The 14,331-nt window shown below is 31.5% G+C and overlaps 1 protein-coding gene across 3 annotated transcripts in view; it reads right to left on the reverse strand.

The window, feature by feature from the left end:
• Positions 1-5,402: 5,402 nt before the first annotated feature.
• The window catches only part of LOC134687157 (DNA helicase B-like), a 35,399-nt gene continuing 26,470 nt past the window's right edge, over positions 5,403-14,331 (reverse strand). For all 3 annotated transcript variants that reach the window (XM_063547200.1, XM_063547201.1, XM_063547199.1), the window contains exons 10-14: positions 13,560-13,805; positions 12,412-12,550; positions 9,190-9,348; positions 8,398-8,595; positions 5,403-7,386 (exon numbers count right to left, since the gene is read on the reverse strand). In XM_063547200.1, coding sequence (XP_063403270.1) covers positions 6,664-7,386; positions 8,398-8,595; positions 9,190-9,348; positions 12,412-12,550; positions 13,560-13,805 — 1,465 coding nt within the window. In that variant the 3' untranslated portion in view covers positions 5,403-6,663. The remainder of the gene's footprint in view (positions 7,387-8,397; positions 8,596-9,189; positions 9,349-12,411; positions 12,551-13,559; positions 13,806-14,331) is intronic.

Raw genomic sequence — 14,331 nt, forward strand, 5'->3', positions numbered from 1 at the left:
TACGCTATTACTATCCTGAATATATTTCACAAATACTGAAAACCTCTTTTTCACCTGTAGTAATAAAAGGGTTGTAGACTTTTCTTTGACATATTTATTGACCAATTTACTATTTTGTATACTACATGTATACAATGTTGCCTTTCTCTCACTTACATGTAATATGACACATTTATATATTGCCTTTCTCTCACATGCGTGTAATATTATGATGCTTGTAAATGCATTTCTGTCACCTACACGTAACATGCTACATATCTAGCCTTTCTCTCACGTACATGTAACGTGATGCAGATATATAGTCTTTCTCTCACAGTGGATCTAGTCTTACAGTGGATCATGATTCCCAATAAGCACAAACTGGAGGTTCATGATCTTTCATGTGACTGTTTGATATTTTCTTTGTACAACTATACATCAGAAGCTGTGCTATTGTTAATGTCGACTGAGAATATGAACGATCCTGAATGTTGGGTCCAAACTCAATCATACTGACCAAAGAAAGCAATGACTGGGATGCAGAAACTTCCTGACATCCCTTTGAGAAGGTTCCTTTAAATTCTGAATTTGATGCAAAAATATCTTTACGAACAAACCTAGCTGCCTTTGATATGTTGACAAACTCATTATTAAAATCTTCTAAGCAGACTCTCTTCAATGGAAGACCAATGTCATCTTTGAAACCAAGAATGTTTTCAATGCCTTGTTTGTAAGCATTTAAGTTAGGGAAATTAAATACAATTCTGTGTTTCAGTCGTGTACTTTTAACCCGAGATGAAACATCTGCACCTAGACATGTTTTTCTTTCCGTATAAAGTTTACATAGATCTGACAAGTTGTAAACATTTATGGTCTCAACACATGACCTTGTTTCATTTATATAAGAGACGAGTTCTAAAAATGCAATTCCATGGATTTGACTTTCCTTCTTAGATTCGACATTATCATTATTCATTTCAATTCGAGGTGCACGATTGCATAAGGAAACTAAACATTTAGAGTGGTACTTTGCTTCCTGTGCAATTAGATCACCAGCACTTAAAAGTAACAATGTGTCATTTTATTTTACTGCACATTCTCTCACACGTGTATCTTGTCCAAACGTTGAGGACTCATGAAGGGCTTCTTGGCCATTTCCATTACAGAAAAAGCACACAGACGGATTACTAGTGGACAGAACTGAAAGGATATGTCTAGTTTTCTTTTAGATGTGGTTGCTGCATTATCCATTCTCTCATGTGAGGTTAATTTTTCTGCTCTATTCAACTTTGTTCTGTTCAGTTTTAACTTGCAAGATTTGTGCCAACATGCTTTAGGTCAATGAAAGACTGTGCTATTCCAGATCCCTTATCTAAGTTTTTAATGCACACATAAATGCCTTCAGGCATCAATCGTTATTTCTTAAAATTGTCAGCTAAAGATTGATAACTAGCACCAACGTTGGGACGTTTAGAATCAAATGGGCATATAAGTTTTTCATCTATAATTCCTTGGCATAGGATGCAATTTGCCAAATCAATATTATTTGATTTAGTCGGTTTGTCATATTCTACACTTGGTACCCTGAATGTCTTTCGGTAGCCGTGTTGAAAGAACTATGCTCGTTAATTGGTTTATATATTCATTGTGGATAACTTCTATATGGCAGACACGTGTTTCGTCTACAAGAGTATCAGTGACGTTTGAATCGAAAGAGTTAAAAAGACAAACACAAAGTATGTAATTCAAGATTTGATGACCTGGAATCCTGAAAGTTTTGCAAAGCACAAATATTTGTTGATTGTAGTTTCTGATAGTAAGACTTTTGGCGGCCATTTTGAATTTGTCAGCCACTAAAGGAATTATTTTTGATTGTTTAATATTCAGAAAAGATTAACTAGCATCGTAACTAGTAATATGCAAAGTTTTGTGCTTTTATTTTCAAATGATCAATTATACCATTTTTTTGGACTCTGTCTCATGACTGTTTGCGGCCATTTTGAATTTGTCGGCCATTATGGATTTTTTTTATTGTTCCATATTCATTAGAGATTATTAAGCACCATAACTAGCAACATGCAAAGTGTTGTGCTTTTATTTTCAAGTGATAAATTATACCATAGTTTGGGACTCTGCCTCATGACTGTTGGCGGCCATTTTTAAAATTGGCGGCCATTATGGATTTTTTTTTATTGTTCCATATTCAGAAAAGATTAATAATCATCATTACTAGCAATATGCAAAGTTTTGTGCTTTTATTTTCAAATGATAAATTATACTATATTTTTGGACTGTGCTTCATGACTGTTGGCGGCCATTGTGGATTTTTTTTTGATGGCTCCATATCCAAAAATGTTGATAAACATCATAACTAACACTGTGCAAAATTTCATGCTTTTACCATAAAGTGATCCATTGTCCCAAAATATTGGACTTAGCTGCTGGACTATTAGCTGGTTCTAGTGTTTGTTGCAGCTAAATACATAACAACAATATACTAGAACCAGCTTAATCAATAACAACAAACACTAGAAATTGCATTGGACTCCAATCTTAATTGACTAGGATTGTCAGTTTTCCTATCGTACGTATGGGCACTCCGGCTTCCTCCACCAATAAAAAGTGGCCACCACGAAATAGCCCAGGAGCTGTGCATTAAAAAAACAAAAATCAAATCAAATCTTTTTAGTTGTTTCACATTTTTCACATCATGGCCTTTAAAGCTAACTATATGATATGGATTTTTTCTCATTATTAAAGCCTGTACAATGACATATAATGGCTTGATATCCACATAATTTTACAGCAGATTCCAACAAGTATGAAGCTACAGGTAGATTCTTTGGTTAGCTTCCTTGCTAGCTCAACCATGAAATGAATATTACCTTAAATTTGGGAGGAGCATATAACTAATTCATCATCCAATGAAAACACTTGTACCAATAGCCTGTTTATAATATGTATATTTCATACAAACAGGTTTACATACATGTAAACAACTTTGCAAATTAAATTTTGTTTCTAAATGGCGTTCATTATCACTGAACTAGTATCTATTTGTTGAGGGCCAGCTGAAGGACGCCTCTGGGTGCGGGAATTTCTCGCTACATTGAAGACCTGTTGGTGACCTTCTGCTGTTGTTTTTTTATTTGGTCGGGTTGTTGTCTCATTTCCCCTTGTACTCTCACATTTGGTATTGGCAATTTGATACTTGATTGATGGATGATTATTGCAAGCAGTGCTAGCAATGATTTCCTTAAAACATGTTTATAAATTTAGATATTGGTTTAAACAAATATAAATATGGACCAATTCATGTACACCTAGGATGAAATTTGAAAAAAATAGGCAGGACAGGAGTTTTGAGTTAAAAAAAAAAAGGCAGGATGAGCATCTTGGTAAAAAAAAAAGGCAGGATGACAATTTGGGTAAAAAAAGTCAGGATAAACTAGTAAAAAAAAAGGCAGGACCGAAAAGAGTAAAAAATAAAAAGGCAGGACAGAGATTACAACTAAAAAAAAAAGCAGGACAAAATTTTTCATCCTAGCCCCCCCCATGAAAATCAAATGGTAGCTCCCTAAGGTATATGGCACTAAGAAAAACAAAACAAATTTGACATCGAACAAGTTACCATGGCAACGAATCATGACCTAATATACATATTTTGTTAAATTTTGTGATTTTCCTTGTTTTTTCATCAAATTTCAAGTATATTTTAGATTGAAAAAGTATGTGCGCACCCAAGAAACAACTTTATATTTGGTGAGATTATGCCAATAGTTATGATAAAGCTTCTGTTAAATTATTTTGTTGTTTCTCAGGTGCGCAGGATGTTTGGAAATAATGATAGAAAACTGCATAAATTCTGTATTTTTCATTGTTTTTGTGAAAACAATACATAGTATGACGTTATTGTGACGTCATCAGATAAAAATCTTTCAGTTTTTAATTTATATTTCTTGACCCTATGCATTTCTAAACGTTATGTGCCAATTTGAAATGTTTATCAAACATTTTATTTTCTTGGGCTAAAACTAGGCCTTAATGCCCCTACTCCTTTGTTGAGGATTTTTTGTAAACTTTAAACGCTAGCACATCATAGAAAATCAAGTGGGTAATCTATGCTTAAAATTTTATAACAAAAATTTCTGTGGATTTTCTACAAAAATCTTGGTTTATTTGCCACAAAATTCTGTTTAACTTTAAAAATGCAATGAAACTATAAATAATAATGCTTGCTCGAAGTTTCCCCTTTGTATATGTACAAAATGGCCCATCTCTATTTTTCTTTAACTTTGCTGTTTTTATACTATTGCAGTTTGACAAATTCGTAATTCAAAGGCAACAGAGGGATATTTACGCCGTGATTGTACCATTGTAAAGTAAATTCACATAACCGTATTTATAAATGAACTGGATAATTGATTGAAATAAATTTGGCAAATCAAACACACCTACAACATGCTTGTGAATTTGCTTATACTTATCAATAAATTTTAAATTTTGATTGAAAACTTATTTTTAAACTGACTTGTAAAACTAGTTTTACAATGTTTATATTGTGTCACTAGTTCTGATTGGTTCTCTGTTTAACTATTGACTCCACCCAAAGGCTTGTGTACCTTACCTAATAATGATTTCATGGTTGAGCTAGCAAGGAAGCCAACCAAAGAATCTACCTGTAGCTTCATAATCGCTGGAATCTGCTGTAAAACTTTATTGGATTTTTCTCTCATTGGCATTCACAATCATATCACCTCTCATTATATTTAAACGTTTCTAATAAAGTTTGAAGATACTCTGTAATAAAACTTTATTTTTTTGTAAATATTTAACAATAATGTATATAAAAAGAAATCTGAACACATGCATATCAAAAGACAGTTTTTCAGTAGAAATGGGTTTTAATACAATGACTTTAAACCTTGTCCACTTTAACAGATCTTATTCCCAAAAAAATCTATGTTACGCAAGAGTCAGAGACTTGGATAATATGCAGTAAAGGATAGCTGTAAAAAAAAATAGTTTTGTTGGAAGACATTCCTATCAGTTTTAAATTTGAAACTTACAAGTTAATAGCAATTGGCTGTATCTGGATTTTAAGCATTGAGATACATTTATAAGAAAATAAAGACACTTTGAAACCTAAAAACAAACAAAAAATTACAAAGAAATGTATTGCTCATCCCAAGAAGATGAAATGAAAATTAAAAAAAAAAATGCAATTTTTTGTTTTAACTGGCTCAAAATGCACACTTTTATTGGTTCCCGATGAGCTAAACAAAACTATATATATATTTGATATCTAAAACTTTCTAACAAGTTAACATGCATTGCATTTATTTTCAACTAATAAAAAAACCAGTGTTACAATGAGAATAGATGTATAAATGAAGGAATGATGTTCAATACAAAGCTATACTATCCTTTTATTATTATTTTACAAATATAAAAATCATTTTGATTATTGCACAAGTTTCATTTGATGATGATGCCCAACATAGAAATTTGATAAATAAACGTGGAAGAAAAATACTACAAATTTCATATGTTTTTGATTCATGTGACAAAATAAAAAATCCTAAGAAATTGGAATGATTAAATATCTACCATTTCAAAAGAGAATTGAAAACAAATGCTAACATATGGCATGTAGCAGTGGCGGATCCAGGCAGAGGGTTCCGGGGGTTGGACCCCCCTTTTTTTTGGAGGATCAATGTATTTGAATAGAGACATATAGTTGGAACCTCCCCTTTGTCCTGGGTTGGGACCCCCCCTTTTAAAATGACTGGATCAGCCCCTGTGTAGATGACCATTGACACACACAATGCAAGTTCAAGTTCTATCTAATATCATCTTTAAATTCTTCTCCTTGTAAGAAAAAAATCAAAATGTCATTTTATTACTATAACCTATGTAATGCTGGCAAGTACCTGTCATTATGTAAATGTAGTGTAGTTTGGTCATTGAGGGGGAGGGGGTGTAGGTAGTTGGGGTCCTGATCCAGAAATCCCAGGCTTAAAAACAACACGAAATCATGAGGTCCCGATTTTGATTAAAATTAAATCCAGACATCCCAAATATGAAAAAAGAATTCCCAGGTCCTGAAATCCCAAACTTAAAAACACCAGATCCCAGAGTCCAAATAAAGGTCCTATACCCCCTCATCAGTTGAATTCTTAAAAATACATCACTAAAATCATTTGTAGTATTATAACCTAACTTGCATATCATCCAACACATAGTAGTTACTATGAATAGACTAGAATGTTTTCAAATTATATTTGTTCAAAACCATAGAAAACCAAACATCAGATATTTCCTTCAGTTATTACATACATTAATTAAGAGAAAACAACTTTATGAATTCTATAGGATGCTATATACCAAAAGGTTAACAACAAAATGGTGGCAATGTTTTTTTTCACAGAATTTAAAAATACTTTGGCTTCATTTATATTCGTTGGTAGGAATTTTCGTGGATGGCAGAAAACATGCCTTTTCGTGGATAGGTGATTCCATGGCTTTGCCAAAGGTTGCATACAACCTGATAAAAATATAAATTGTAATTTGTTGAACATTAAAATTCGTTGTTCACCTGTACCTTCGAAAACGATGAAAATTGGTATCCAATGAATAATAATGAAACAACAGTATAGTACGATTTGACATTATTGATAAGACTCATTTGAATTGAAGCTGAGTAAGCATCTTTCTTGTTGGTGATACTTCTGGTTCTGGTTTTGTTGGCTTTTTTTTCTTGGGTGTTGTAAACAAATCTTCTACTTTATATTTCTTTTTTGGTGATTCTGAAGAAAAACTGTCAAACTCATCAATACTTAAAGAATCTGCAGATGAATTACTCCCCTTTTTTGAACTCTTTGTCTGATAGTTTGAAAATGAGGCTTGAAGATCTGTATTATGACCTTTTGATTTGACTGATGTTATTTGACTGTTCTGAGCCATTGAGGCTTCTAACAAGTCACAGGCAGCAGTCAAGTCACCGTTTATTTCAGAGTTTTCTGTCATGTCTAAAGAATCCATCAGATCGAAACTATTGTCATTTTCAGTACTACTTATGTCATTTTGATTATCTGGACATTTTTTGCTTTCTTGGGTTGCTTCGATGTAAGTGTCATCTCCATAATCAGACCACTGACTGTCAGAAAGTGGTGACTGAGGTGCCACATCATCAGAGTCCATTATACTGTCTAAATGTGGCTTCTTTAGGAAGATTTGGAGTCCATTTCTTTGACATAAAGGTGTTGATGTAGAAGGTTTTATACTACTGCTATTGAATAATGTGCCAGGTCCAGCATAGGCATTTTCTTTGTCTTTCAAAATGGTGAACATTTGTTCTTTAGGGCTTTCTTCCTTTGAAACCAATTCATCTAAAATTTCCTCAACCTGCAAAAGACAAGTGTACTCTGAATAGAGATAAGCATAGTCAATGCTGGTGTCCATTATGAAACTGTACTTATGTGTAACATATTGTAAATTCAAAACTTATTGCATGCATTTGTTATTGTGACTTTTGAAGAATGCTTCAATGGACAAAATTGCAAGATTAATTATTACAATTTCAGGAAAATCGTCAAACAAAAATATGTATCAGACATCTAACTGGGAGTTCTTATTGTTTTGAAACTAACCCAGCATATTGTTCTCTTAAATAAACACAATTTTTTGAAGAATGGACAAAAATGTGACATTAAACACTGTATTACAATTTCAAGAAAATCTATGTACAGATATCTATATAATAGGAGTTCATATTATTGTGATTCACACCCAATCACATTATTTACATAAATAAATAATTTAATTTTGGATGTAACGGGTCTTCTGATTGGCTGACGTTATTTTGTTATCAGGCCATAGACATAATTTAGTCATGTGACCATGACGTTATTAATGTTAATTTATATAGTTTTCTAAATTAAATTAAAAGACATGACTGTAATAATTTTTTTGTCTATTCGAAATAATAGAAAAAAATGTGGTGCACACTGTTAAATAACCCGCTACGAGCGTAATTCAGTGTGCACCAAATTTTTTATGTTATTTCTTTATAGACAGAAAAAATATTACAGTCATTCCTTAATGACCTCCCAAACGTTTCTTAAGAAATACATTTGTATCAAATAATCTAAGAAAGTTAACATGTGTACTCTCAAGAATGGTACTGTTCAACTACTGTAAATCGCATTTAAGTCTTAAATGACAAAATCGCAATATAAATGTTCGCAATAATTTCTGAATTTACAGTAACTGAATGTGTCCTTTATGGAAAGGTACTGTTATACCTGTGATAATAAGTTCTCAGTATACAGGTACTGGTTTCAACTTATCCATGATAAATGTCTGAAAAAGGGGAGAAAAACTTGCGTTTGTCCTACAAAGAGTATCTATACTTACTGGTAACATGTTATGTAGCTGATGGTATAAAGTTGTATTCCTTCTCTCTGGGTCTTTCTGTATAGCCTTTTGTAGATGGTATTTTGTTCCTTCAATATGGACTGCTTTCTTTCCCCTTGTTACGGCAGTATACACATGCTGCCAGTTTTGATACTGATTGAACCCCAGTACATATACTAATGTCTCACATTCTGATCCCTATATAAAGAAATTCAAAGACCAACTTTATTCGATAAAAATGTTTTATAAAAAATAATAATGGCATACATATAACTGTCACATAGGTATCTACTAATTATTTCACCTGTATCAGTTAAAACAATTTTAATTATGTAGTTTTTGTTGTTATTTGATGTGAAAGTAAATGAAATTACATAGAACCTTAGTCCAAATAATTGTGACGTCTTGAAAGGCTATTATAATTTTTTTCTTTGTCACCTTACTAATAAAACCTATCAATTTGTTATGCTTATCTAAAATAGTAGCATAAATAAGAAGTATTTTGACAGTCCATCAGAGATCACATGAAGCAGATGAAAACAACTATAGGTCACAATACAGCTTCAATGATTAGCATGTTATGTTGTTCAAATATCTCATAATTAAAGGTGTGTATCAATTTACCTCAATTTTCCTAGTTTTTCTTCATGTGAATCAATTTTAACTCACCTCCTAACATGGCAAGGTGCACTCAATTAGGGCTTGTCAGTCTTAAGGTGAGTGGTTTATAAAATGGAATCAAGTTTCCAAAGATGCACAAACAATCTATGGTGTTACCTTTTTTTTACTTACCTGAAATGTATGAATAGTACGAGCCCAGGAATGTTTCATTTTGCACTTCTGCATGACTTCTTTGTAATTTACCCACAATTCCCTAGGACATTCACGATCTTCATCAGAAAATTTTAAAAATCTATCTGCTCTTCCTCTGTTGCTCACACTATTGACTTCCTGATAAATAAAACAATCATTTACTGTAAATTCAGAAATTATTGCGTGCATTTATTATTGTGATTTTGTCATTTTAGATTTAAATGCAATTTAAATTGTTAGGATTTGAAAAAAATGCTGTTTAATTCATATCAAATATTTCAAAATGTTAACTAAAATGACCCTTGTAAGAAAATAACGTAAAAAATTATTGCGTTTGCAACTCTATCGCAATTTTTGCAATAATAAACAAGAGGGCACACGCTGAAATATCTCGCTTTCTTTACTAATCATTGATATTATGTTGATAGACCTAAAAATAAAGCTTTTATTACAACTGTCACATAAACTCAACATTAAACAAGAAAATGAAAAATTGAACAATGAACCATGAAAACGAGGTCAAGGTCAGATAAACCATGCCAGGCAGACATGTACAGCTAACAATTCTTCAATACAGCAAATATAGTTGACTTTTTGCTTATAAATTAAGAAAAACAAACCAAAACACAAACATTTAGCAATGGACCGTGAAAATGAGGTCAAGGTCAAATAAAACCTGCGTAACAGACAAATAGACCATAAAATATTTCCATACACCAAATATAGTTGACCTTATGCATAAAGTATTAGAAAAATAGACCAAAATCAAAAACTTTGACCACTGAACCATGAAAATGAGGTCAAGGTCAGATGACACCTATCAGCTAGACATGTACACCTTACAATCATTCCATACACCAAATATAGTAGACCTATTGCATATAGTATAAGAAAAACAGACCAAAACACAAAAACTTAACTATAACCACTGGACCATGAAAATGTGGTCAAGGTCAGATGACACCTGCCAGTTGGACATGTACACCTTACAGTCCTTCCATACACTGAATATACTAGACCTATTGCTTAAAGTAGCTGATATATGGACTTGACCACCAAAACTTAACCTTGTTCACTGATCCATGAAATGAGGTCGAGGTCAAGTGAAAAATGTCTGACGGGCATGAGGACCTTGCAAGGTATGCACATACCAAATATATTTATCCTATAATAAGAGAGAATTTAACATTACAAAAAATATTAACTTTTTTTTCAAGTAGTCACTGAACCATGAAAATGAGGTCAAGGACATTGGACATGTGACTGACGGAAAGTTCGTAACATGAGGCATCTATATACAAAGTATGAAGCATCAAGGTCTTCTACCTTCTAAAATATAAAGCTTTTAAGAAGTTAGCTACCGCCGCCGCCGGATCACTATCCCTATGTCGAGCTTTCTGCAACAAAAGTTGCAGGCTCTATAAAAACCTTACAATAATTTTTGAATTTACAGTATACAGTATTAACTTCTCTATTCATATAAAAGGGTAGTAATGCCTTTACTGTGAGGTATCATATGGTCATTTTCAGCTACTGCTAGCATCAAGTTGGTTAAAATATTACCGTGATTCGTCAAAATATCCTTATAGTGATTTGTCAGAGGTCTCCAGCCTTGGGGTAATTGTAATTGTAATCGTTAATCAGCTGTAATTGATTACAATTTTCAAAGTAATCATTGTAATCATTAATCAGCCAAAAATCTGATTACATGTAATTTAATTTAATCAATTACTTTTCAAAATGCCCTGTAATCCTGATTACTTTATGATTACATTCTGATTACAATGAAAAAAATCTTGAACTGTGGTCAATAAATGAACCTTTTTTTTCTTCTTATTGAATGAATATTCAACAAGTTAAGATAGTTTGGTTTACTTTTTAAAGCATGTTTATAATTGATTGTATACTTCAGTAAGAAATAAACTGTTACAGTATTTAAAAGTCATCATTAGCCTAAGAAGAGACATGTCATACAATGTTATGTCTCTAGAAAAAGATATTGTACATATATTCACAATTTAAAGACGTACATATATATTTGATTAAAAACTATCATATTTAAGTGGTATTATACTTTTCTTAAACCCTGAATTATAATCTTTTGTTAATATTGTGATTTTTGTCAACTCTGAATTGACAGGTAGGAAACCAATTAAGGTTTGTTTTTATTGCAATTACCAATTGAGTATACATAATGTAGCTGTAGGACAATATATGAAAAAAGATTAATCAGACATGTGAAAATTTATCTAATTAGCACAAACTTAATTAAAAATTGGACAAATATCTTGCTTAAAATAAGTAAATTTTAGTATGTACTTGGACTGGACATGTGAAATGCATTGATTTATAGTATTTTATTTTGTTAATAATTTGTTAAAAGAATTCTATTAAAACTTTACATAGTTTTTATCTGGTAACTTTATTTCATCCAAATTTTAACTTTCATAGACTGCACCTTGAAATACATGCAAAGTCTGGAAGAGGTTAGAAGACAAACAGCAAACTCTTTATAAAGCCAAATTCAATTGAAGTCAAAATAATTCAGAGATAAATTATGATAAAGTGTAATGGGTGACACAATGTTCATGCACACATGTATGTATGTTTGTAGTGAACTTTTGTGGTTTATTAAATAGATGTGGTTTTTTTATTCATTGTAATCAGATGTAATCATGATTACTTTGCCAATGTAATCATTAATTTAATCAGACACTTTCAGAAATGATGTAATCGTTAATTTAATTTAATCGTACAAATGACAAAGTAATTGTAATTTAATCAATTACATTGAAAGTAATCGGACCCATCTCTGGAGGTCTCAAATAATGCTTTTGGCATTATCAACCTTGTCCGCTATCTACGAACTAAAAAGTTTTTATTTTGATGTCTTTTATATTAAAATTGGAATCTTTTAGCTAAAAAACATTGTGGATTGTAGGTGGTGGCACAGGTTTTCTTACAGATATTCAGTCTGAAAATTGCACAAAATCATCATATTTTGACAAAATGTCCAAAATGGGCCTACTTTGGAGAATATAATGTCCTTTAATGAAAAGAACTGATTTATTTAGCATTAAGACTGAACCAAATTGTGACATTTTTGGTGTTTTATGATAAAGTTGATATTTTCGGCCATTTTGTGCCATAAATGAACCTTAACCTTTATCAAACAGATATCAATCATTCAAATGCACATACATCTTTAATGAAGTAAATTTCTCCATTACAAAGTCTGATGGTAGCAGCTGTCTTCTTCTTTTTCTGTTTCTTCCTTGCTTCATTTCTTTCTGGATTCATTGTTGTATTTGTTGCATTCATTGTTTCACATAGACTTGTTCTAAAACATATACACAAAATGGTTAATGATACAGATATTAGTAGAAACAAAATAAGTCTAATAATTATTTATGAAACACACAACAAAACCTTTAATGTGTTAATCAAAACTTAACTGCGAACCGTAAATCATGTGACAAGCCAAAAATGATGCTTTTAAATTTTTAAGTTCAAGATTAATAAGCAATTAAACATACCTGCCACCTGTCACAATTTGCGTGGGATTTCCCCCATGGAGGCTCCCAAATTGATTTTTTAATAGAGCAATTTTGTCCACAATTTAAACAAAGTAATTAATTTTACAATGACATTAGGCTTTAAAAGTATGAAGAAGCCAAAAAACAATAAACATTAAAATATATTTGTAGGCCCCCTTGAAGGTTTTTTAAGACTATGTCAGCCATCTTGCACGCAAAACCCCCATGGTCATTTTGAAAAGTTGGCAGGTATGATTAAATAGCATAATTTCAAAATCAAATAACATTTTGTAGAAGATTTTTGAATTCCAACTTTGCTAACCCACTCATTGAAAGTAAAGTTGGTGAGTGAGGCAAGTTTACAATTAGAAAGACTTTCAATCAATCTTGTTTAATTCTAATAATTCTATTTCTAAACAATAAAAAGAGTTTTTGTGCAAAGGTTTTTCTTTTAAATCTGCTTAAATGGAGATTTTTTTTTTTATCTTTGCTTGATGTAACAGGAAAGTGTTCGCAAAAATAAAAAAAAAAGCTTGCATTCTAAATTTTGACAGCTCTATCTATATGTAAAAATAATGAAATCATAATTAAAATACTTTCAACTTTTCAACAATAATAATAATAATTGCATGCAAAAAATACTTTGGTTTTTCTGTGACAAATTTTTTTAAAATCCTCACACAATGTTAATATGCGGAGTCTTAAATAATAAAGAATTATTTAGTAAACCATTTGAGAATAACTACTTCCCATAATGCAACAATGAAACAAAAATGTCTGACATCCTAACCAGAATAATAAAGCCAAACTAACCCATCAAGTGTTTGTGACATGAGTGTTATCTCCATTGCGTCTGCTGCTTGTTCAGGTTCTAAGTCTCCCTCTAAATATTTAACATCTATTTTACCATTCCCATCATCCTCGTATACTACAACCATACCATTCTTCTTCAGACAAATCTTATCACCGATTCGGAAATCCAGTTTATTTTTGTGATTCCTTGTCGTATGATTGTTGTACTTTTTACATGCATGTTCATTAATCATCTCACAATATTTACTGTAAAATAATCAAAGCGCTGTAAGCACTGTAGGCAGTTAACCAAAAACCAAAAATAAAAATAAGATTATTAGTCCACACACAATACAGAAACTACAGTTGAATAGGATCACAAAATGTTATTTCAATATTTGTTTTCACTTGGTTTTTTTTACACAATCATTCTAAATGAGTTTTTATGTAAAAAGTAATTTCACAAAAATATTGAACTCTAATGAAAATTCAAAACTGAAAGTCCCTAAACAAATGGCAAATTAAAAGCTCAAACACATCAAACTAAAAAGATAATATGTGTATATTTGCTCCAATGAAAATGATGAATCTATTTTAGGAATAACTGTAATATTTTTTCTGTCTATGAAGAAATAACATAAAAATTTTGGTGCACACTGAATAACGCGCGTAGCGCGTTATTTAACAGTGTGCACCACATTTTTTATGTTATTTCGAATAGACAGAAAAAATATTACAGTTATTCCTTATTGAAAAAACGTCAATGACGTCATGGTCACATGACAAAATTGTG

This window comes from Mytilus trossulus, chromosome 10, assembly GCF_036588685.1.
Source record: "Mytilus trossulus isolate FHL-02 chromosome 10, PNRI_Mtr1.1.1.hap1, whole genome shotgun sequence".
Lineage (NCBI taxonomy): Eukaryota > Metazoa > Mollusca > Bivalvia > Mytilida > Mytilidae > Mytilus > Mytilus trossulus.